General features: G+C 33.2%; 1 protein-coding gene across 1 annotated transcript in view; it reads left to right on the top strand.

Moving 5' to 3' along the window:
• Positions 1-21915, top strand: part of LOC110031267 (anthranilate synthase alpha subunit 1, chloroplastic-like) — a 37326-nt gene that overhangs the window by 7399 nt on the left and 8012 nt on the right. Inside the window, exons 9-11 of the mRNA XM_020734385.1 lie at positions 16587-16739; positions 18057-18137; positions 19127-19213. Of these exons, the coding sequence (XP_020590044.1) occupies positions 16587-16739; positions 18057-18137; positions 19127-19213 (321 nt within the window). The remainder of the gene's footprint in view (positions 1-16586; positions 16740-18056; positions 18138-19126; positions 19214-21915) is intronic.

Genomic DNA, 21915 nt, shown 5'->3' with positions numbered 1-21915 from the left:
ATTTTTGTCTTCGAGAACTTTCGGAGACCATAATAGACTTTCTCTAAAGGATGACAAATACATCATGCTTAAGCAATCAATCAAGGCAACAAACACTCGACCTTGTTATTTTTTAACTTGGCATGACATGAAGAGAAGGGACACCTTCCTACTCACTACAACCTTCTTGAGAAGTGGTAAGGTTGAATCGACTATTTCAATTGGGGTGTCCACTTCAGGTGCATGAACCATCATGAATATCCTGATCCTCTTACTTTTCTTTTTTATTCATTACATAATTCAGAGGATTTCCAACTTCTTCATCTCGATTATCCATCTTTGCAATCATTGTGGCCATATAAAGTCATAATTATTTCATGTGGTTGACTCCTACGAAGAATTCATGGGGGAGAATAGGGACGAGCAAATTTTCCTTGCACCATGATGATCTCAATTATGAAACTATCAATTGCCACACCATTAAAGCCTTGCTTGGAAAACTTTTGAAATATGGGCATTTGAAGGAGTTTTTTGTTGCACGCCACACTAACAAGCAACCAAAGATTGAGTTGTGTTGGTTGAGCAGTGGTGAGTTGATGCCAAGTTCGTGTACTGGTCTGGAACAATTTCTCTTCTTTGCTCCGCATACTGTATCTATTTATCGAATCCGTGCAAGTATCTCCACACCCCTCTGACTTGACAAGGAATCCATTCTCTCCATTGTTTTCTCTCTAGCTTTCTTGTTGATCAAACCTTTACCAAATTAGTTATTACGGGATTAACTTTCTTCGTCATACTTACCTAACCTATTCCTTGGGTTTGTTTGTGCTATCTATGATCATATAATTGATTGAGAGGTTGCTCGATGTTGTACTTATTTCATCTTTAAGGTAAAGCATCTTTTTCTTGCTATGATTGGAGTGGAATTCCTTTTTCATGCATTGCTAATTATCTTCAAATGATTTCGCTACGCGGGAGACTTGAGAAGTCTTACAATGAGGCATTTTTTTTTGTTGAACCCTAACATTTCTATGGTTAATGAGTTTTGTGGGTGGCTCTTTTTACTTTTTATTGAGATGCGGGAGTCGATTGGTGGGGATACTTCTCTTGGCAAACCTTTGGGGGGTGTTTGGTTGCAAACAATATTTTGAGTTAGTAGGGATTAGTGAATCCAAAATTTGTAAATCCATTAATTCCTCCCTTTCGTTGGATTTAGTAAATCCGGATTTAAGCTGAATCAAGTTTAAAATTTGGGACCTTAAATCCGAAAATTTATAAATCCACGGAACTCACACATTTTAGTGTTTGGCTAGATTTTATAAATTCGGTGATAAATCCTATTAAAAGGTGCTACCAAACTTCCCTTTAATATTAGTGAACTTGTGGGCCTCTTGCCCCAATAGTATTATGATCGTTATTGTGGCGTGACTCCCTTGTTGTGACGAGATTTGTCTCCAATGAATCTGCAATCTTTTTGCTTAAGTTTCTTATTTTAGAGATCATGCTGTAACATTGTTATTATTGTTGTGGCTATGAGCTCATGTTTTAGAGACTTGTCTGCTCAAATTCTCGGTCTTATATTGTAGCGGCTCGATCACAGTGGACCTTTGGATGTGTCACACCACTTGGTTGTTTCCTTGATTTTAGCCTTGTTCGTTGTGTTTCTCTTTTGTCATTATTGTCAAATGGGTAGGTTCTTTTGCTTTTCTTTCTTTTGAAAACCTACAGTGCTATGTAGATCTTGGAGGATAGGTCTTACACCTTACACTTGTTTGGCATTGCAGTGGCCTAGTTTACTTTACTTTAGTGTTTGAAAACTATTAATGATGGCTTAAATATCATCTTTTCCTATATGACGTGATGGGTTGGAAGTGATGTTGGTAAGGAGAGGGGGTAGACTCATTCTTGATCAATTATTTTTGGGGCTTAGAAATCATCTCCCCTTCTCCTAAGTTTTTGAAGGTCAAGGCCTTAATAAAGTTCCTGCCATGCTATGAGGGTGTCAACCTAGATTGTCTTAAGTTTCTTTGACATGACCAGAGCTTCTACTTAATACAGAGAGGCGAAATAAACATGGATTGCATTAGCACATTAGTGTTATATGTGGAGTCTGATTGGTAAGTAATGCACCCAAGGAGGCGTCTTGATGCCTGGCAGCCCCAGTGCCTATGGAGGCGCCCTGATGCTTGACAGTCAGGAATCCTGAGCCAGGAGGGGCGCCTAGGCCCAGGAATCGAACCCCGGACAACCGACGCCCTAGTGAGGCTCTATAACGCCCATACATGCTTGTTTCCAGCTTCTGAAATTGAGCGCTCTAAAACTCAACACCCAGGAGGTGCGCCTAAATGCCTATAACAGATTTTCATAGTTCGAGACTTTAAGTCTGTTTTCTTTGTTGTGGGATATGCTTGCAAATAGTGTGAAGCGATGTTTGCGAGTTGATGGATTTCTGCACATTTTTCTTGTACGATCGAAAAAGGAGTGCTTGTGAGTTCCAGGATTATAACGAAAGTTGAGTGTGGTGTAATATGTACATTTCTCCTTATCATATCTAATTTCTTGGTGTGGTGTACCTTCGTGTTTTTTTCTTGTTCTTGGGGTTTATCATGTTAGATTTTTGTTTTATTTTTTTAAGAGTTCTTGTTTGTACATTTTTGTTCAATTATTTTGTTTTGGATCTCTCAAATTGGTATTTTTTTTTTGCAATTCCTAGGAAGTGAATATCACTTAGCAAGTGGTATCAAAGTTGAGTTTTTTGAAAATCTTTGATTCGAGTGGGAGCAATTATCGATGAAATAGAGGTACAATGTGGAGAAGTTCAATAGTACAAACTTTGTGATTTGGAAATAGATGAAATAGAGGTACAATGATTGTTTATATGCAACAGTATAACAATGTATTTGATCAAATATTCTTTAATTGGTCCCATTTATTTTTGAATTTAAGCTTGTCGTAGTCTCTGCCAGTTAGTTCTTTGAACCTCATACCAATATTATGCCAGCATAAGAATTTAAATTTTTAACTTAATATATATTGAGATACTACGCAAGTATACGTATCGTTATCAAGTAATATATTACTTTTGATTAAGCCCCGAATATCAAACCCACAGGGATTGTTCACAGTATGCGATAATTAAAGTAACCAAACTTTCTACTTTAAAAAGACATACTTAAACTATAGTTTTTATCACATGAATGAAATTTGAACTTATTTTTGGTGTTTTAAATGTTTGAAAATGACATGAAAACTTAATAAATATAACTTGAGTTCATGTAAAATAAAAGCACTGAATACGAAATATTTTTCTCCTTATCATAAATCAGTAATAAGTATATTAATTTTGTTAACCAATTGACTGTTAAAACTTCTAGAAATCGCATTTTCGCACATGATTTTTATCGCCTGCGCTTAAGCGCCGAGTATTGGCGCTTAAGCGCCAGTACTTGATTTAGCACCAGACAACTTAACGTCGAAATACTCATTCTAACATGTCTAAATCACTTAATAAAGTCTTAAAATCATTACTAACGCAAAATAGTCTAAAAAATACTATCTTAAATTTTCTTAATCACATACAAAAAACAAACAATCAAAGCAAAAGCACACTAATAACTATGAGATGTCTCTCACAGAGTGCTTGGTTTAATGTCGTGAGTCCGACGTAACCAGTGCTTATTCTGGTTGACCCAACATCATTCAATCATTAAATTTAAGTTCATCCCTATAAAATAGGGTTTCAGTCTATGACCATTTACTTTAAATATTTTCTTAATTTTAGGATCTTTGATATCCACACTCCATAAGAATAAACTTTCATCACAACAAATGAGCTCATCCACCTGAACTTAAGTTTGTCTGGAAATAATCTTAATTTTACATTATATAGCAAAACTTGTTGCCCTGGGTAAAAATTTTTTGTAAGAATCCTTCGATTATGCCACATCTTCATCTTTTCTTTGTAAATATTAGCATTTTCATAAGTCTCATTCTTTATTTATTCAAGCTCATTTAATTGTAATAATCTTTTCTCACCAGCATCTTTTAAATTATAATTGAACTTTTTATTTGCCCAATATTTTGTTTGTTGAAGTTCAACTGGTAAGTGATAAACTTTCCCAAATATTAGCCTCTATGGGGACATTACTATAGGAGTTTTATATGTCATCCTATAAGTCCACAAAGCATAGTCAAGTTTGACTGACCAATCCATTTTGTTCGATTTACAGATTTTTTTCATAATTTTTTTAATTTCACGATTGTATAACTCAACCAAACCACTTGTATGAGGATGATAAACAGTAACAATCATATGGTTTATATGATATGTTTTTAATAACTTCTCATTATGTCATTTTTGAAATGATTTCCCCTAAGTTATGATAACTCTCGGCATCCCAAATCTGCAAAATATATTCGTTTTTAAAAACTTTTCAACACTTAGAGCATCACATTGAGGTAAAGCAACAACTTCTATCCATTTAGATGCATAGTCTACTGTTAACAGTATATATAAATTTTCGAAAGATGATATAGATGGTCCCATGAAATTTAATCCTCAAACTTCAAATATTTCAACGTCTAGCATATAATTGAGGGACATCTTATTTCTTCTACAAATATTGCATACATGTTGACATCTATCACAAGTTTTGATATAAACATTAACATCTCTAAAGATATTAGACCAATAAAATCTAGATTGTAAAATTTTGTATGTTGTTTTATCAAACACGAAAATATCCCCTAAATCAGAATTATGACATTTTTGAATAATTTCATAAGTCTCTTCTAAAGTCATACATCTACGTATAATCAGATCTTCCCTTGTTTATATAAAAATGAGTAATCTCAAAAATAAGTCTTAGCTTCAGATATAAATTTCCTCTTCTGTTGGTATGTCATTCCATAAGGTATAATATCACTAACAAGAAAGTTCACAATGTCGGCTGACCACGGAACACACTACTCATTAATACTGAATAATTTTTTATCTGGAAAATGTTCATTAATTTCTTTTTCAAAAATAATGATTTTTCTAATTCAAGCCTGGACAAATGATCAACAATTTGATTTTCAGTTCTCTAAAAAAAGAATCCATTATATCAGTCTTGGTTTTGCATCCTTCTTTTTCATTAAATATTTAATAGCAGAATGATCAATATGCACAACACATTTGGTTTCAATTAAGTTTAATATAAATTTATCAAAAACATATATTATTGCTAAAAACTCTTTTTCAGTTGTATAATTAATTTGGGCTTCATTCAGAGTTTTACTAGCATAGTAAATTACTTTGAAAATTCTATCATATATTTGTCCTAAAACAACTCCAATAGCATAATCACTTGCATCACACATAAGTTCTAATCACTAGCATCACACATCAATTTAAAAGGTGAAACTATATCTAGTGAAACTATAATTGGGGCCGTGACTAATTCTTTCTTTAATAACTCAAAAACTTTTAGGAATTCTTCATCAAAATTGAAAATTGCATCTTTCTCCAGTATGCTTAGCAATTTTTGGAAGTTTTCAATATATCGTTTGTAGAATCCAATATGTCCTAAAAAACTCATAATTTTCCTTACATTTATTAGATAAGTTAAATTCGCGATCACTTGAATTTTAACAGTATCTACTTCCATACAATTTTCTGATACTTGATTTCTTAATATTATTTCTTCTGCTACCATAAACTGACATTTTTTTCAATTAAGGACTAAATTTGTTTCTTCACAGTGTTGAGAACTTTAGATAAATGTTCTAGACATGAGTCAAATAAAGTTCCAAACGCTGAAAAATCATTTATAAAGACTTCAATCTCTTTTTCAATTAAATCACAAAAAATTGTCATCATACATATTTAAAATGTAGCATAAACATTACATAAATCAAAGGACATTCTTATAAAAACAAATGTACAATAAGGACTGATAAATATTGTTTTCTCTTGATTCGCAAGAGTTATTTGTATTTGGTGATAACTAGTATATTCATTCAGAAAACAAAAATATTTATGCCTAATTAGTCTATCCAGCATTTGATCTAGAAATGACAGTGAAAAATGATCTTTCCTTGTGACGAGATTTAATTTTCTATTATCAATGCATATTTGCCACTTTATGACTTGTCTAGTAGGTATTAATTCATTATGTTCATTTACAATCATAGTTGCTCCTCATTTCTTAGGAACGCAATGAATTAGACTAACTCAAGCACTATCTGAAATATGATAGCTGCTCCTCATTTCTTAGGAACGCAGTGAATTAGACTAACTCAAGCACTATCTGAAATATGGTAGATATTTCCAGCATCTAACCACTTTAAAATTTCTTTCTTAACAATTTTTTTCATAATAGGATTCAATCTCCTTTGAGGATCAACTTTGGGTTTGCAGTTCTCTTCCATATGAATTCTATGCATAAAAATTGAATGACTGATTCTTTTAATATCAACTATTATTCATCCGAAGGCTTTTTTAAAATTTTTCAAATTTTCATCAATTTTTCTTCTTCTTTCTTCGTTAACTTTGAGAAAATCATGAATGGTAAAGTAGATGAATCACCTAAAAAGACATACTTCAAATGTTCATGAAGTAACTTCAACTCAAGTTCGGGAGGCTTTCTATTGATGGACAAAATGATTTATCTTTTTTTATGGTGTCCAAAATTTCAAAACTTTCTCGAACATACTTTGAACCTTTCTTATAAAGATCTTCACATTGATCTAATTCCTCTTCTTGTTCGTGTTCCAAATCTTTGATTTCAGATTTCTGTTCATAATTTGTTCTAAAATGATATTCACTCAGATATGTTATAACATTCATTCTATAACATTTATCATCTCTACCTTTTGCAGCATATTTCATTGATCTTGATATATTGAAAGTAATTGTTTGATCATTGATGCGCATTGTTAATTCCCTCTTGTGCACATCTATCATTACTCATCTTGTGGCTAGGAAAGGTTTCTCCAAAATGATAGGTATCTCTTTATCTTCCTCCATATCCAACATAATGAAATCAACAGGAAAGATAAATTGATCCACTTTCACTAGGACATCTTCTATAACTTTTAGGGTACGTTATTGAACGATCTGCTAACTGCAGAGTTACAATAGTAGAGGTTATTTCTTCTAATCTCAATCTTTTAAATATTAATAATGACATAAGGTTAATATTTGCACCTAAATCACATAAAATTTTTCCATAAAATATGTCTCATATTGTACATGGAATAGTAAAGCTACCAGGATCTTTAAGTTTTTCAGAAAGTTTTTTTTTCTGAATTATAGCACTGCACTCCTCACTAAGTAAGACAATATCATTATCTTCAAACTTCATTTTCCTATTAAGAATATCCTTCATAAACTTTACATAGCTTGACATTTGTTCTAATACTTCAGCAAATGAAATATTAATTGTAAGCTTCTTAAAAATTTTCAGAAATTTTTAAAATTGCTTATCATACTTCTATTGACGAAGTCTCTGAGGAAATGAATGTGGTTTTTCCAAGTCAATTTTCAGTGGAGAAATAAATCTTTTTGACCTTTCGGAGCGTCCTTTTTTTGTTCTTCAATTTCTTGTCTTCCTACTTCATTTTCTTTTTGAACTCTGTCTTCCAATCCTCTTCCGTTTCTAAGTTGAATGACTTTTACTTGCTCTTTATTCTGGTCTTTCGGATTTATTTCAGTATTACTAGGAAGTGTTCATTTGGATCTATTACTAGGAAGTGTTCCTTCAGTACCTGCCTTAGTGAAAGTGTGGTTTGCACTAGTAGACAAATCCCAAAGTTGGGAAGCATGTTTTACATTTAGATGAATTTGGAAGAAAGTTTAGGCTTATTACTCTACCAGTAGAGGGGCCTGAGAGGTTGTGCTTCTTCCTTAGTGCAAAGAGTTTCGATGATGTGGGTCTTGATTGTGCGGCTATGCTTGTTTGATGCCAGATCACTTAATTGGATTAGGGTTTATGAATATTAGAGAGATTCACAAGTGGAGCTTATGGAGATGTGGTTTGGTATGAAGATGTTGTGAATTAGGTTGAGGGTTTTGTAGATGTCTAATTTGTATGATTAGTATTTTGGGGCTTAGTACTCTTATATCGGAGACGCTTAAAGGTCGGTACTTATAACCCTTAGCTTGAGAGAAGCTCAAGAAATGAGACTTGTAACCTCAATCTTTGGGAAGCCCATGATTAGAACTCACAACTTCAATCTTTGAGAGGCTGAGTGAGACTTCAATCTTTTGATTAGAAGATGGCCTAATGATGAGACTATGACAATGCTCTATAGATAAGGAAGCTCGAACGTATTTCTGTATCGATTTAAACTAATGGTGTGGTTTCAATGATTTAAGTTCATAGCTTTATTGGTAGGCGATGATCATGCGCGGGCCTTACCACTTTGATGGTTGAGTGGCCCATAAGTGGGACTTGTGAACTCAAATTAAGGAAAGCTTAAAGATGGGTATTATGAGTTTGCCCTATATGCGAGAAAATCTAAATCTATTTGATAGTTCATTGTGAATAGGCGTGAAGGCTTGTTTAAATATAGAGCCAAATATTCTGATTAGTTTTCTATCACTAAGTCTTAGACCATGCTGTGTAAAATATTATGTTGCGTTTTGCCATTATGGTCGTTAATAGCTCTAGAAATTGTGAGTAGTTTTTATCTTACAGATGATGAATCTCTTTTTGCTACTTATTTTCTATGATGGCTTCATATAATTGTATTAAAAATATTTTAATTTATTAAGTTAATTTTTGAAGGAGTTAATAGTCGATTTTGAGTATAAACTATCCTTATTATGTGCATTATTTCATGAATTTTAAAATTTAGAGGCCTCGAGATGATTTGACCTAGTTGTGGGGTCCATGGAAACTAGATTGAGTTTTCATACATTTTTATGAGCATAGAGATATGCTCTTTTAATACCTCAACATTTTCGAAACAAAAAAAATATCATTTTATATAGTCTAATATTAAAGTGGTTTTTTGGAGTTTTATAAGTTATAGGTGTAACAACATAAACTCTCATCCATTGCGATATTATTCACTTTGGTCTATTGGCCTCACAGTTTTGTCCCACTATTGTAACTTCCTAGAAGGTCACCATTCTTAAAAGTTCTACCATTGTAGTTTTTGATAAAATTCTAACTGTTAAATCAAAAGGTGACTTGATGCTTAAGAATTTATCTTCATTATACTTAAGAGGCTTCACAATCTTCCCTACTTTAGTAACTGACTTCATCAGTTTTCTTAATGTATAATCATTCATCAATTATATAGAATTTTAGAGATGGCCTCTACGAATGCAAAGTGGCTCCTACCATGTTGCGATTTGTCCCATCTAGGGTACAAGAGGCGGCTCCATGGCATAGTAGCAATTTGTTTTGTATGACACTTGGTTCTCATCTTCTGGCTTTTGTAACGCTTTGATACTATTTGTAGTAGCTCAAACTCTCATCCATCGATATATTGTGTGTTTTAGCCTAATGATCTTATGGTTTTGTCAATTGGTGTAACTTCTCAAGAGATCACCCATCCTAAGAGTGTTGCAGCATGAGCAAGCTTAATTTCATAGCTTCTGATGAAATTCCAACTGTTACACCAAAATGCGTCTGAATGTTTCGGAATTTAGCTTCATTCTATTTAAGGTTTTTATTATATGTCCCATCATTGCGACCTAAAAGTTCCTTGTCCTTCCTCGACCTATAAAGGAGGACAAACTAAAATTCAACCTTTTTTAATATTTAATGAATATTTATTCTTAAAGGCATTTATAGTAATTTAATGAGTCATGTACCCACCACAAAGAAATAGAGGTACCATATACTTCATTGACTTTTGGAGTTTTCTCTCAAATGCTAAAATTTCTGAGGTGCATGTAATCTTTTATAAACACTATTACTCAAGGGATATTTAGGTAATTTTAATAGCCAAGTATCCTACCATATTGATTCTGAGGTTCAATGAGTCCCATCATTTTAAGGATTTTTTTGTTATTGTTAAGATATTTAATTAAATTTATGAAATTTGGGATTGGTTTGGCTTGTACATTGCCATAGAAACATATGTGGCAAACCGCTAGTGGATTCGGGGTGACTTTATGAAATCAAGGGTCCCGCAAGGCTGGGTTTGGCTAAAGGATTGTAATGACGCCCTTAAATTATTAATCAATGGTCTAAATGATATAACATAAATTTTGGAAAACTTAACAGAATCGTGGGTTTTTTTATTTTGTTTTTTTTGAATTTATGATTCATATGATTAGCTTTTATTCGTTTAATGTTTTGTGTGTTTGATCATTTTATTAGTTCTTGAGCAGTCATTATTCTTTTCATTTGATAAATGCTTAATCAATCATATTTTACTTGTTTAAATTATGATGCATAAGTAATTTAATTATTAATTTTTGTGATGATAAGTTTTTTTTTAATTTATTTTTTAATTGGTTTGATTAAGATTTAATTTCATTTGCTTTATGGTTTGTTTCAATTAATGGATTAGTAATAATTCTTTTGATATATATTTATTTGCTGCATTTACATACATACCACACCAATTCTTATGAATTTACATGTCTAAGAGTTTCATATTTACATGCATAATACTTAAATCATTAAAATCGCATCACAAATGCCATTATTTTTAATTTGTTAAACATGAAATACATCTTTTTATGCAAAAATTTATGACAGAAAGTGTTATAAATGTAAATATAAATTTTAGATATTAAGAATTATACGATATGTATGTAAATTTCCCTATTTAATTGATTTGATGTTCATTTTAATCTTATTTAGCTTAATAGTTTTGATTTTCTTATTTGGATTCTATTTTTATTTTAAACTAATATGACTAAACCAAAGGTTTGATTTCATTTAATGTGTTTAAATTCAATTGATTTAGTTAAAGGTTTTTTTCATTTATTTTTTTAACTTGATTAACTGGTCTCATGTTTTTGTTTCACATTTTAATCCAATTTAAAATGATATGTTAAAAGTTTTAGGTTTATTTATTTGATTTATATGTTATTTATTTATGCAGTCGTGCCCATCTATTTTTGTTCTAGCTATTATCCAATCTTTTGTATTCTATATATTATGTCAGATGGTGTAGTCTATCTCTTGATTATGCATGAGAGGATAGTTCACAAAGGGAAGAGAGAGATTGGGCGCGCGCACGTGTGTTGGCAGTTGGGTTAGGGCTGTAAGGTGAGAGAATGGATGGGTGGCGAAGACCTCTCTATGCTTATATATGTGAGAGTGTGAGAGTGAGAAAGAGAATGATTAAGGAAGGCAGAGAGAATGCATGTGACGGTAAGGCAAGTTAGTGTGATAATGGAGGAGAGAGTGTGTGCGAGGGAGAGAATATGATGGGGGACAAAACGTGAAGGATAATGATAACATGAAAATGGGAAGGAGAATTGGGTGAGGTAGTGTAGGTAATAGGTGGAGATATAATGGTGTGGGTGATGGGCTTTTGTCACTTGTGAATATGTGAAAAAGGAGGGAGTTGATGGGACTCTATTGGTCTCGTGGCATCTGAGGGAGGGAAGAGAGGAGGTTAATGAAGGCATAATGTTGATAGTTTTGTGAGCGAGCAAATAAGAACCAAGATGACATGATGTATCATTTGTTGATGAAGTCGAAGGTGGTAGATGTGGTGCTGCATGATAGAATAATAATTGTAAGACGTTTCTTCCTTTGCACTCGCATGGTAGTTCATCGAGTTCTCAATTAGCATGATTGTGTCATTTAAGTGACACTGAACTCCCAAAGTCATCACTGACAATCTTTCATCATAAAAACTTATTGAGGAGCTTATGGCGACGAGTTGTGCTATCCTCAAACACAAAGACCTCAGAGAGCGTTAAAGGTCATTGTGCTTCTTGAAGACTTTGGGAGACGACTAGCAAATTTGGATGCAACACACCCCTACGAATATAATTGAGGTATTACTTCGTGGCTGCAATAAAGCAAAAGATTTGGATGATGACTTGAAGTTGCAATAATTTGACACATTTTCCCTTTCCTTGGATATCACTTCATTTAGTTGGGGGTGGGCTAAATAGAAATTACAAGAGTTTTTAGAACGGACGTCGTGGTGGAAAGGTCATTGCAAATGTTACTGATCCCTTTGGTAGAAGGTGGCTAATAATAGGTTTTTCCCTCAAAGGTGCTTGATGAGAGCCACTAGAGACTTAGCTTAGCTTAGCTGTGTTGAGCTTGATTAAAGAGCTCAATCAAAACTCAATGTGAAATTGGGGTTGAGCTTGATTAGGCAGGTGGCTCCAATTTGGTTAGTTTGATATAGACCCGTTGGACTGAAGATAACCTAATTGAGGTTTCATGGTCGACTAAGGATTGGTTGGCTAGTCAGGACTAAATTGATTTGATCTGAGTGAGTTAGGTTTATATGCTATAACGGGACATGCTTAGTTTTGCTAAGTGCACATAGGTCAGCCTCAGTTCTTACGAGGAGGATCATATTAAGTAATTTAGACTTGAAAGTTTCTACATTTGTTATTTGAAAATTATTGAAAGTACTAGACTCATCAACTAATGTCCTTAAGAGGAGGAGGATTACACTAGTTAAGTGAAACTTACAATTCTGCTATATAGATAATGTGATTTGTTTGAGTCTGTGTAATTTTATTTGGGGTTTGATTTTAAAACATGAGAGTTATATATTTTAAAATAATCATAGATTTTTGAAAATTTATTTGCACGTATGTCAAATAAAGAACTATTTAAGTGCAAATTTAACCTTAATCCGCGCAACATTTTTAGAAATTCAAATTTAATCAATAGTCAATTTGGTGTACACATGGGTTTTTAAAGTTAATTTTGAGCTACCTTGTGCAACATTCTCTTATTGTTTTTTAAAATATTTAAAATTTTGGCGTGAGCATATGAAAGCTTTCAATTTCATATATTTGGACAATTTAGAAATGTATGTACGTATTTTAAATTGATTTGTTTCTTAGAGCAAGATATTTCAAATTAATTTCATATTAGTCTGCATAGCATTCTCAAAACGATAGAGTTTGATCACTTAATGTGATCATCAGAGCCCATGCGGACTTATAATTTTGAGATTGTGCACATATTTCAACATACCCATAGTATACATTTTACATGAATATTGGCACAATCATAATATTTTGTTATTCAAAGTAGCACGATGCTTGATGCATTTACAAGATATAATTACATATTCAAATATGCTTGCACACATATTAAAACAATTCATCAAAGCTGAAAAATGTATTGAAATGCAAATGCAAGCTTTAAAATCATTGAAACTTTATTGTATGTGCTTATATGTTGTTAAAAATACATTTATTTAACTTGAAAGTACTCACATAACTACTTGAAAAGATTGTAGTGCATCGGCACAAATCAAGGCTTTGCATCTAAGTTGAATGCTACTTTAAAACTCATCAAAATTTTTAGAAATTTGAAAGTTTGTGTTAATTTTATCTTAATGACGTGCACAAAATCACATTTTTACTTTTTTAAAAGACTACCTTTTACCTGCTCGTGAGTTAGAATTACAAATCCGATGGTGAGGTTTAAGTTCCAATATTTGACTTGTGCATGAAAACCTATATCAATTTATTCATATTGACTAACAATGAGTTTAAATGGGTTCAATTAAAAATATTAATCAATTTTATAGATAAGCTTAAAGTCCCTTAGTTCCATTTTGAATTCTACTTTTAATTTTCATGTTTTATTAAATATGATGTATAATAGTACTAATACAACAACAACAAACATTTTTCCTACTAAGTGGGGCCGGCTACATGAATCCTTTTTTCCCCATTGCTTGAGTGTAATATTTTCATTTAATTCAAATAAATTAAGATGATTTTTTATACAATATGTTCAGGTCTTTCTAAGTCTATCTCTGTCTTTCTTAACGTAAGTCGAATCTAAAATATCTACTCTCCTAATCAGATCATCAGATGGTCGACATTTAATGTAACCAAACCATCTAAGACGTCTCTCTCTAATTCTGTTCGCCACTGGAGCTACACCAACCCCATCACAGATATATTCATTTCACATTTTGTCTCTAAGTGTAAAGTCACTCATCCACCTATGCATTCTCATTTCGGGAACACTTAACTTTGTTTTATGCTTCCCTTTTAAAGACCAACATTCAGCTTCATAGAGCATCGCGGGTCTCACCACCATCTTATAAAATTTTTCTTTTAGTCTAAGCGGTACTTTTCTATCACACAATAGGCCCGAAGCAATCCTCCACTTCAACCAACCAATTTGAATACTATTAATAACATCCCCATCTATATCACCATCGCTTTGAACAATAGATCAGAGATATCTAAAGCGTTCACACTTTTTAATAATGTGATCACCCATAGTTATAACTCTGTCGCTAGAGCTACTATTACTAAAATTACATTTCATGTGTTCAAATTTAGTTCTATTCAAACGAAGGCCTTTAGACTCTAACGTGGACCTCCATAATTCAAGTTTTTCATGAGCATTCTCTCTAGTCTTATCCACGAGAAGGATATCCGAGAAGGATATCACGAGAAGGATATCATCAGCGAAAAGCATACACCAAGGTACATCCTTCTGTGAATGTCCAGTAAGAGCATTCATAAGTAAAGCAAAAAGATATGGGCTTAAAGTCGGTCCCTGATGTAATCCAAATGAAATAGGAAAATATTTGGTTAATCCTCCTGTTTGAACACAAGTAATTGCTCTAGTATACATATCTTTAATGACTTGAATATAAGTCATATAAACACCATTCTTCTCTAAAACTCTCAAAAGGATATTTCTTGGAACCTTATCGTAAGCTTGTTCTAAATCAATAAAAATCATATGTAGATCCTCCTTATTCTTTCTGAACTTTTCCATCAAGCATCTCAATAAATGTATAGCTTCCGTAGCAGATCTACCTAGCATAAATCCAAATTGATTTTGAGAAATTATTGTAATACGTCTTACTAATAATAATGTTATTATTATTATTATTATTATTTCTTATTAATATTATTTTATATTATTATTGCTTTGAAAATTTATTTTTTGATTTCTTATTTAATTTTGATTTTACATCATATTAATGTCTAAATAGTTTAAAGTTTAAGCTATTTTGCAAGTCTAAATTTATCTAAAATTTTAACAAGCCTCCGAGCATCTTCCCCACTTAAGTGGCATTGAGAAGAATGCCTATAGCATGTTCATCGGTTTATAAGATGCACAGGTCGGTGTCATAAGATACTGTGATCAGCAAACAAAGGTCTTCTAACTCACCAGTCTGTAAGACACATATGAGTCTTCGATTAACCTTCAAAGGTCAAACACAAACACGAATTTCTCCGAACTCGTGCTTAAATTTTTTTGAACGGGTACTCAAATTTTCTGGAATGGGTACTTAAAATTTTCCTGCTTTTCATACATTTTCTTGCGAAGAGGTGGCGTTGATGGAGGTGAAATTTGCGATATGAAAATACAACACAATTTTCTTGTCCTCTCTTTTTTTATTTAAATGATTTTTTAAATATATAATATATATACTCTGTAATATATATTAAAAGGGAGAAAGAAGGGTTGGGTTTTTAATTTATTTATTTTTTATATTTTTTATTTTAACAGTCAAACTCTCACTCTATTTTTGAAATATTTTTTTTCTATTTAAGGAAAAAAACATCATCAATAAGGTTTTCTAACATCGTTACATGCCTATCTTTCATTTATTTTTATAAAAGTTTAATTTAGATTCTTGCTTTTCCATTTCGTAGGTCCAGACTCTCGATTTGCATTTTGAAAATCCAATGAATTGGAAAAGAATGTTTTCTAATCAAATAGATTCTCTATCTCGTTTCATCTCTATGTATTAATTGGACATTTCTCCCTTGAGGAGAATAATAACCTGTTCTATTGTTAAATGGATTTACAAGCCACGTTCTACCATTTTCATCTATGATGGCATACAGTGGTTGTGATACATAATTCATTAGTTTTAAATTGTAATCATAATTAATTAACCATCGAATATGTTTTAAAAATAGGAAAGAAATGGTAATTTTACATAAGCGGATATAAAAGGCCTTCTTTCACCAATGTTCTTACTATCGGAGCATCAAAACCTCAAAAAGACTAACTGGCTCGAACAATGCATATATTATATTCCAGTTCTTTGTCTAGACTGCGCAATGAAAATCACGAATTACTTCTCATGCATTTATGAACTTAAATTGACATAATTTCATTGTTTCAGATATAGTTATGTAATATTTCTAAAGGAATTAAAGTCGCTTGTATTTATATAATTAGTTTTACTCCTTGTACCGGGACATAGAAATGTTTTCTCATGTATTACATCAGATAAATGCAAAAAAGAGAGGCTTTCTATTCCCGTTTTCTTATTAATGTATGAGCGTATATGTAATGAACCTATGTAGGGTTTGATAGTCTCTCTCTCTTTATATTAGTATTAATAAAAAAATATATGTTATATGGTCAATTAATTACACTGTCTCAATCTCTCTGTGAAATATTTATTATTCTACTTTCCCAGAGATTATTTCCTCTCTTTAAATCTACTTTTCTTAGCAGAAGAAGATTGTGAATAGACCTCTTGCTGGGACCATCAGAAGGGGAAAGACAGAGGATGAAGATAAGATGCTTGAACAGCTACTACTAAGTGATGAGAAGCAATGCGCCGAACATATTATGCTTGTAGATTTGGGCCGTAATGATGTGGGAAAGGTTAATATTATTTTAGTAATATTGAATTATTTGAGAATTAAATTCATCAACATGTCCACTGTTGGACTGTTAAATGAAAATTTGTTATCTTTAGCTTGTCTACTGGTTTTTATCTTTAGTCTATTTATTATTCGTGGCATCCATGATGGTGCATTTCAGTAGCCTTTAATAATGAGTGTGGTGAGATGAACATTATTCTATACAAAATGACGTGGAAAGGTGAAAACTTTAAAGTTGAATGGTGCGTGTGAGGATGATGAGGTGTTTTCATGGTAAAAGATGGAAAAAAAAATGAAACGACATTTAAGAATAATAGAGGTCACATTCAAGCATATTTAAGAACACTGCAACAGGCAGGTTTATATGTCAGTGGCCTTCGCTGTTATCTGAGCCCACCTCAGTTTTTTATTTTCTTTTTTTTTCTTTATCCTTTAGCCCCTTTTTTTTAAGCTTACTTTTTTTATCTTGTTTGGGGATCCCATGCCTTACTTTTAGATAGGTCTTTTTAGCTTTGAGCTGTATGTGTCAAATTTATGTATTCTTTCTGCCACTTAGTTAACTTTTTGTTTTTTAACTGTAATCCTTAGCCCTCAACAGAAAAAAGTTTAGATCAGTTTTGAATATATAATTGAATTTGATGGCCATTGAAAGAGAAAAGCTAGAAATACCACTGGTGCGCCATTAACTGCTATTACTAGAATGAAAGAAAAGAAATATTTTGAAAACAACACACCAAGGCAAGATGTGTGGTAATGTATTTTGATACTTGATTTTTTTTGTTAATATGCTAATTGACTTGAGAGGTTTATCCTTAAATTTTGTGAAGATTTATAGAACTGCTAGCTACACTGGGCTATTTATATGTGTTTATAATATTCTGTTCTTAAGTGTATGTTTGTTTTTGGACTCTTATGCCATCACTTGAAGATACAGTCATAGTCATAGAAAGCAATTTTTAAGCGATTTGGATGTATTTAAAAATAGAAAGGTGTATCAATCATAAAGGTGGGAGAATGATTAATGTGAAAGCGATAGGATGGGTGAGGAATGCAAAAATAACATTCATAGGTGAAAAAAAGATGTGCATTAACACAGACTGAATGGGCGTGACAGAAGATAAATTTGCAATGGTAACCTCATGTGCTTGGGAAAACACAGTGATGTTGAGGATAATTGTAATCAATTATATGGCTATACTAGGAAACAATATTGTAATGCAAAATCATAAGTTGTATATATCTACCTGACCTTTTTTTGTCTCTTCTTATGATAGATTTGTTGATTTCCTTCTTTCATACCAAATAATTCTTGCTACAGGTCTCAAAGTCAGGTACTGTAAAGGTGGAGAAGCTAATGAATGTGGAAAGATACTCCCATGTGATGCATATTAGCTCCACGGTTTGACCCTTGCTATTTAAGAAAGCAAATTTTATTTAGGGACTGAGTTAAATCAGAATTTCTATGTGAATCGAGTTAAAGTTGAAAATTGGTTGTTCAAGCACAGTACTCACTTGTTATGTATGCTGTTTTTGTGGTTAACATGCCTACTTTGTGCGCATTATTGACTAAATATCAGCTTGTTTCTGGTTTCTACAATTTTTAGTTTGTCTGATGGTGGATTTATGCCATTAGGTTCCAGTTCTTACGAATTCTCTCTTTTTATTTTTTTGGTTTTGGCATTGATGAGTATGTTGGTTATTGTAAAATGTAAAATATATGTGCGTGCGGAGCAGGTTATGTTCCAGAACAAGAAACATTAACAATTTGATATGCAAAATATCTGATCTATTGGGCCATTTATGAATTGGTATTTTTTATGAATGGAAACCCCCCCAATACGTTGAAAGATTAATATTAGCAACATTTCAAAATTAATGATTTACATTTCTAATTACAAACTTGTTATTTTTTTGGGTGAGGTGAGTGCTCTAACCCATCACTTTGAGATTCTATTTTTGTTTTCAACCAATATGTTGCAAGTTCGAGCACAATGATAAACTGATTGATGCACAAACCGACCATTACCTAAAGCATCCGCTTTTAGAGGGCACGCATATACTTTCGCCAATTGCTCCTTCCCATACGTTTATTTGGTGCCATTTTCCCATGTTCAAAATCATTTAATGTTGCATTTATTAATTTTTTAACATTTACTGTCTCAATGGGCGGCATTCTGCATGCATTTAAATCTATTGTTGACCATATTTTTAATGCCTGCCTATTAAATTGTATATCTCATGAATTGACATCCCATTATAGCTTTCATACTATCTTATCTTGCATTACTGATGGTTTAGTAAATTCAAAGCTAGGATAATGCAATGATTAATTACACATTCTTTAATTTTAGTGTCATTGATTTTACAGTGTGTGCAATGTCTCTGCAGGTTACTGGAGAGCTGTTTGATAATTTAACCTGCTGGGATGCTTTGCGTGCTGCGTTACCTGTTGGAACAGTCAGTGGAGCTCCTAAGGTTTGTATTTATACGGCATGTTATTTATATTATCATGAATATTTACATTTTTGTCTAACAAAGTCTGCACTATCATTAATGCAGCAATAAATATACCAAAAAATTACCTTTTTCGCAACTATTATGACATTCATTACTTTCATCTTCAATTATGGATCCCACAATTTACTCTAGGTAATACTTGTTGGAGGTAGATTTGATGTCATTATTGAATTTTGTGATTACAATCTTTTTTTCTTGATTCGCCGAATTTTTTATGGAAACGTGTTGCATGCTTAAGTACATGCATAAGGATAATAGCAATTTTTATGTTATTTATTTATTTATTTATTATTATTATTATTTAATTTAGGCACAAACTAGCTCTAGAACCTGATCAGTTATCACTGAGTATATTTACTAAAATTCTTAAATTTTAGTGAAATTTACATATGTAGCTCACAATTCTTATGTATTTATTTATTGTTGTTGCGAGTAGATCTAGATATATACTAGTCAGTTGATGTGGTATATATATAAACCAAACAGGAGAACGATTGACGAAGCGAAAAAATAGAACGAGAAAAACTCACACCAGAGAAGAACACAGATTTATGTGGTTCGGCAAATTGCCTACGTCCACGGAGTTGCAGAAGATTTTACTATTTGGGGAATTTACACCAAATGATCACCTCGAATTACAAAAGGAATCTCTCACTCTCACTTCGTTGCTCTCTTTTCTTCTCTCTCTACACCGAGATACACCGAAGAAACTCTATACCGAGATACACTAAAGAAGATAAACTTACAAGAGAAATAAACTCAATTTTTCTTCTGGCACAAGCCACCAAGAAAAAGCCAAGGGAGAACAATCTTCTTCTTCTTTCTTCTTCCTTCACCGCAATGAACTACTTCTTGCACCTTTCTTCCTCTATTCCGAGGAAACCTTCCATCCCAAGGAAAACTGAAGAAAAACACCGTGACTTCTTTTAAACTAAAATGAGAGTCGTGCGATATCTTTTATCGCGAGAGAGGAGGCAGGGTTGGCGACGTTTTGCGAAATGGAGGCGGGAGCAGCGGTTTTGGCAAAACAGCAGGGTCTCGGTCGCGATCTTTCGCGATCGGGGGCGGGATCGGGAAAAATCAGGCTCTAGCACTAATATCTCCCACTTGGAGACCGATACATAAGCTACAACATCTCATTCCTCGAACTGATATCTTTCACTGGAGGGTCGCCCTTTTCTTCAAACATGAATCCTCCACTGTGAATACTCCATTATGAATCTTCCACCTTGAATCCTCCACCTCTGCAACTCAAAGTCATGTCTTCACTCCAGAAGACCAACTGAAGCTGCACACAACTTCATCTCAAAAATAACACCCTCTCTCAACATATCAACAGGGTCCCAATAGCCTTGCACCTCCAAGCTATTTCTTGAATTACTCTTATCTCTGCTTACAGCTCCCACTACATATGCAATATTCTGCCTCTGCTGAAAGTCTTTTCCAACAAGTTTAGTCTTGTACCTCTTACTGTCATCAAGCTCAGTATTCACCTAGTACACCAACTTGTTTTGTAATGCATTCTTCTCTGGTGGATGTTCTGTCAGCTCACATTTGCTTGAACTTTCATCTTGCAAGATTTTATCATAGCTCTGTGGTTCTCCACTATCTGTCTATAGAACAATAGGAATGGGTGTCTCAGACCGACTATCTTCTTCACTTCCATCATTAACAGAACTATGAACTGTCAGCAATAGTGCATCTTGTACTTCTTCAGATATCACATTTGCAATATCATTCTTCATTTTTTTGGGATTTCTACAGTTCTTTTTAATATGACCAGCCTTCCCACAATTTCAGCAGATTGTCTGCTGACCAGATTTTGATTTTGATCTCCCTTTATTTGAGTTTCTGTCATGTCATCTCCCACTGAAATCAACATTTAGTGTCGAACTCGTACCTAAGATCTTGCCAGAATCTTTTCTGTACACTTCATTAGCCAAAATCAAATCACGAATATCATCGCATTTCAGTTTAAATTTACCTGCAGAATTGCTGTCATCCTCATGGCTTCCTAACTAATTAGCAATGCCAACAATAGCAGTGCATGTATCTCTGTTGAGATTAGTGGAGACCTGGTCCACTGAAACAATTAGAAAGTAATTAATATTTGCTTAATTTGCTTCCCCAATATTCTTCCCGCCAAAGCCCCCTCCCTCACGCTGTCCCGCTAAAGCTCTCTCCCTCACGCGGTTTTCTCACGTGGAAACGCGGCATTGGGAATTACCTTTCTCAGCTATTTGTGCCTCTTATAAATAGCAAGGCAAAAGGCCTGTTAAAGACACACTAACCTAATCCAATCTCTCGGGTGTAGCTTGCAAGGGGAAACAAAAAGCTGCTGTAGTTTTTTTTTTCTCTTTTTCGGTTTGCTAACAGAGAAGAAATTCCTTCTTCTTTCTCTCTCACGTGACTTTAGAAAGAGAGAAAGAGAGGAGAAGAGAGAAAGAGAAGAGGAAAGAAGAGAGAGAGAGGAGAGGAGAGAGTTTTTTCTTGTAAACGTCGAGTCGAGACACTCGACAGTGTAATTTCCTCAAAGTAATAAAGTCCTCTGCAGCTCCGTGAACGTAGGCAATTTGCTGAACCACGTAAATCTTGTGCCATTTTTTTTCTGGTATAATTTTCTCAATCTGTTTTTCGCTTTACTACCGTCGATCTTTTCA

The sequence above is a fragment of the Phalaenopsis equestris genome, unplaced genomic scaffold (genome assembly GCF_001263595.1).
Source record: "Phalaenopsis equestris unplaced genomic scaffold, ASM126359v1 Scaffold000002, whole genome shotgun sequence".
Classification (NCBI taxonomy): Eukaryota; Viridiplantae; Streptophyta; class Magnoliopsida; order Asparagales; family Orchidaceae; genus Phalaenopsis; species Phalaenopsis equestris.
Note: the sequence above shows the minus strand (reverse complement) of the source record. Positions and strands in the feature narration are given on the sequence as shown.